Source organism: Trachymyrmex septentrionalis, unplaced genomic scaffold, assembly GCF_001594115.1.
Source record: "Trachymyrmex septentrionalis isolate Tsep2-gDNA-1 unplaced genomic scaffold, Tsep1.0 scaffold137, whole genome shotgun sequence".
NCBI lineage: Eukaryota > Metazoa > Arthropoda > Insecta > Hymenoptera > Formicidae > Trachymyrmex > Trachymyrmex septentrionalis.
The window spans coordinates 261,783-265,657 of record NW_017304512.1 but is presented as its reverse complement, the minus strand read 5'-3'; the positions used below and the strand labels follow the sequence as shown (position 1 = coordinate 265,657).

Here is a 3,875-nt window from a genome sequence, read left to right as displayed (position 1 = left end):
TTTATATATATATATATATATACATATACATACATGTATGTAGATTATTATCAAATTAAAAATGATGTATCTATTTAAACCATCAAACATACATACATTAATAATGGCAGAGCCAGATTGTCCACTTGATTTGTGCGTGCTTCGATCAATGATATTGATACAGCCGACAAAATACTTCTCAGTAGTAATCGATAATTATCCATTAATCCTGGCAAAACATAAGTAATTAAAAATAGATAAAACAGTTTTATAAAAGCTGTTAGGAAAATATAAAAACCGAAATCTACCACAACATGTTAGCGCGAATATTATGCAAACTTGGCAAAATATGCATGCGATGGTGCCTTCGATAGTTTTTTCCGTGTCGGGCCATTTATGTGCTCCCCATCTGTTACCGACGAAACTTGCAGCAGTGTCACCGATTCCTACCGTCAGTACACCGCTGAGTAATACCATTAACGTCAAATTATTAGTTGGCATCCAAAGGGGTAATGATAAACCACACAATAGATATATAGGTGTTAATGAAAGCAAAGGATCCTTTTCGTCAACAAATGCAATAAATCCTTGTTGTAAAATTTCTCCTAAAGGAGGAATTTTCAAAAATCTGATTACCTAAAAATTAATTAACTTAATTATCGTATCAAATAATATATAAAATATATAAAAATTAAGTGAGAATTATACTACTCAAACTTAATTATAATATACATATACAGCAATAATTGTATAACCTATATACCTCAAGAGCAATAAGTAGTACAAACATCACACCGCTAGCAAGATATAATAGTGGAAGATTGTATATCATGCCAGGAATATATACAAATGTGGCTAATATATGAAAATGCTTTCTAGTAGAACTTGTAGCTTGGGATTTCAATGATATCTGATGGCTTATAATAAAGATACTTAACAGAAAACACACTGTCCAATATATAAACATTGCAATCTAAAACATGTAAGAATAAAATAAAATCAATTAAAAAAATATATTATTATTATTTGTAATCTATGTCTTATCTTATGATTCATCCATTTTAAAAGTAGCGTAAATTATAATAATAAAATATTATAGTTATTTACCCTTTCATAACTACTAAAAGAAAAAGAAATTATCCATTCTATTGGATTTTGATCAAGAATAATGTAAAGTATTGGAAGAATCACGAAACATAAGAGACTGAATATCATCAAGTAAAAATATGTTGTACTGCGCAGAGCTGGAAAATATCCACACAGGAAACATATCGACACTACATATGATATCACAACCTGTAACATATAATATGTTATATGAAAAAAAGATCACAACAATTAATTTTTACATTTCATTACCTGTAACAAGACTGTACTGATGTCATTATCGTGAATCGGGGGTAAATGATATCGTAAGGATAAATTAGTAACAACCGACATCAAGAATAAAATAAAACCATGTGTAACCGCTGTTGCTTCTCCCATTGTAAAACAGCATGGAAAAGCTGACATTAGTTGTAAAACACCCCATGTGCCCAAACTTCCAACAGTTAGGCCCCATGTGACACTAGTCAATAGTCCTGTTCTTATTTAATTAATATAAAAATATAATAAGAACTAGAGTTTTACATATAATTATTCAATTCCAAGAAATATCAACATATTACTTATATTCATATCAACAGGTCTTCTTAATTTAATAAAGAAATAATTTGCAGATTGATATACCTTTGTTAGCAGCAAGTAAAAATAGTATGGATGTTATAATTGCAGGTACAAAGTATACAGCATGAAAGTCTTTCGCTATAATTTGTTTCATTGAAAGTCGTGCATAAAGACATAGACAACAGAGAACAAGACCGAAGCCAGTAGTTCCTACAGAAAGACATATCTCGGAATAACTGCTTTCTTCTCTCAATATCGTAATCACAGCACTCAGGCCAACTAAAGCACCTAGCCATAATCCACTGTTTGCATTTGGCCTATAAAAGATAAATCCATAATATATAAAGTTAGTTTTGTTACATGGCAATTCTGACCAAGCAACTCTTAATTAACTCATCGAGCAAATCCATCTTATAAATATCAATAAAGTTACAAATTTTTTCATTATAAAATATATATGAAAAATTTAAGATTTTGGTAAAAATAATTTTGCTTACAGCAGAGAATACTCATATATAATAACAAAGTTTACCTCTAATCTAATTTCTCTTTCTATATTTTATATATTTAATATAATCTAATATATATTTGATATAATCTAATAAAATTAATCAAAATTTGATCCAAGTTATATCATTTTCTATCGTCACTGATTAAAAAAAAAATCAATTACTATCATTATCAAATTATGAGCACGTAATTCACTTGTTGAAATTACACTGGATAAACGTATCTTTTTCTATAATTTCATAACAAAACGTAATAGCCGCGTTAAAACCTCGTTATAAGGTTAACTCGTTCTAGGAAAGAGTGTCAATGACGTACCGGTGTTGAATGCCATTGCGTCTAATATTTTGCAATATATTTTCCTCGAGCAGAGTATACTGCGCGACTAACAGCTCCATTCTTTCTTTTGGTTAGAAGAGATTGCCTCTCATAGCATTAGCGTGAAACTGCCCACCATTAATACCATTGACGTGCTAAATGGCTAAAACGGTTAAACGTGCTTTCATGGGGTGCTTTCCAAGTTACGCATGAGGCGCATGATGCATTATCCTTGTTGTTTATCAATTAATAAAGAAGGATAAAACGATACATCATGCGTTTCATGCATAACTCGGAACGCACCCATGCACAGTTGAGACTTAAGTTGAGCACAGAGAAAGGTCGTGAAAGATCGCTACCAGAAAAATCGGGAGGAACTAATCAAGACACTGTATCACACTGTATCCGTATCTTGTCCGCCGTATCTTCAACAGTGCTTGACATTTGATAATGCCACTTGATAATAGGTCTGTTCTTTTTAGCTCCACTTCTTGCACCATTCGTTTTTTTCCTCCTTTTCTCTCCACATTAATAATTGAAGAAAAAAAAAGATGAAGAGTGCGAAAAGTTGAGCTACAAAGAACAGGCCTTTTAATTACATGCTGTAACCTACATAAAAAAATCTCTAAAAACCTCTTAAAAAATTGAAAAAGTTATAATTCGTCGAAAGGGAAAAATTTGGTGGTATGGTATAAGAATGAGAGAAAGAAACATATAGTAATAATGTAATCGACTCTCCCAAATTCAACAACAAAATTTCAAAAAACCAGGGCGAATGAGAGTCAGCGTGGTAGTTAGTAGGCAATCTTAAATCTTTATTCCAAAAAATAGTACGTTTCAGTTTTCACTTTGGAACTTCAACAATGCAATTTCATATCAATCCCTCTATGTCCAAGAAAAAATCACCATCAGATTAACAGATTTAATGTTGTAATCTCAAGAGATAGAAGGAATTCGTCTCGACTTTGGATCAAAAAGAATGTTTCACAATTAAAATTTATTATCACTAAAGAGTATCAAATTAAAAATGCATATTGATCACAGTTTGAATGAAACATAATTATGATTCTGCTTAGAATTTAGTCGTAAAATAAAAATGTTACCATAGCACGTTATCATAAAACTAAAGATGTAAAAGATAAAAGGTAAGGTGGGAATGTATGCATATAAAACGTATTTATTAAATATATAGATTAGAAAATATTAAAAAATCTAAAATAGATCAAGAAAATCACTATTGAATGTTCTGTTGAAGATAATGTTATATTGCAATACTCTTACAACACATTTAACTTTTCATTATACTTTTCATTTAACTTTTATATTATGTTCATTACAACTAACACTTATATTTTTCTATTTAATATTTAAAATCTCTTAGATCATGGCAAATATGATTTATTAAT

The 3,875-nt window shown here is 30.1% G+C and overlaps 1 protein-coding gene across 3 annotated transcripts; it reads right to left on the bottom strand.

Moving 5' to 3' along the window:
* Positions 1–74: 74 nt before the first annotated feature.
* On the bottom strand, positions 75–2,967 carry LOC108745334 (dolichol kinase). 3 transcript variants are annotated; one of them, XM_018481437.1, is made up of 8 exons: positions 2,829–2,967; positions 2,470–2,632; positions 1,708–1,961; positions 1,339–1,559; positions 1,087–1,275; positions 743–952; positions 288–615; positions 75–208 (listed from the first exon to the last, which is right to left on the bottom strand). In XM_018481437.1, the coding sequence occupies exons 2-8, from the start codon at positions 2,547–2,549 to the stop codon at positions 75–77; spliced, it is 1,416 nt and encodes a 471-aa protein (XP_018336939.1). In that variant the 5' UTR covers positions 2,550–2,632; positions 2,829–2,967. The 3 variants fall into 3 exon arrangements, with proteins under 3 accessions (XP_018336939.1, XP_018336940.1, XP_018336938.1); XM_018481438.1 differs by having other exon boundaries at positions 2,773–2,831; XM_018481436.1 differs by lacking the exon at positions 2,829–2,967 and having other exon boundaries at positions 2,470–2,794.
* Between the last annotated feature and the right edge of the window lie 908 nt (positions 2,968–3,875).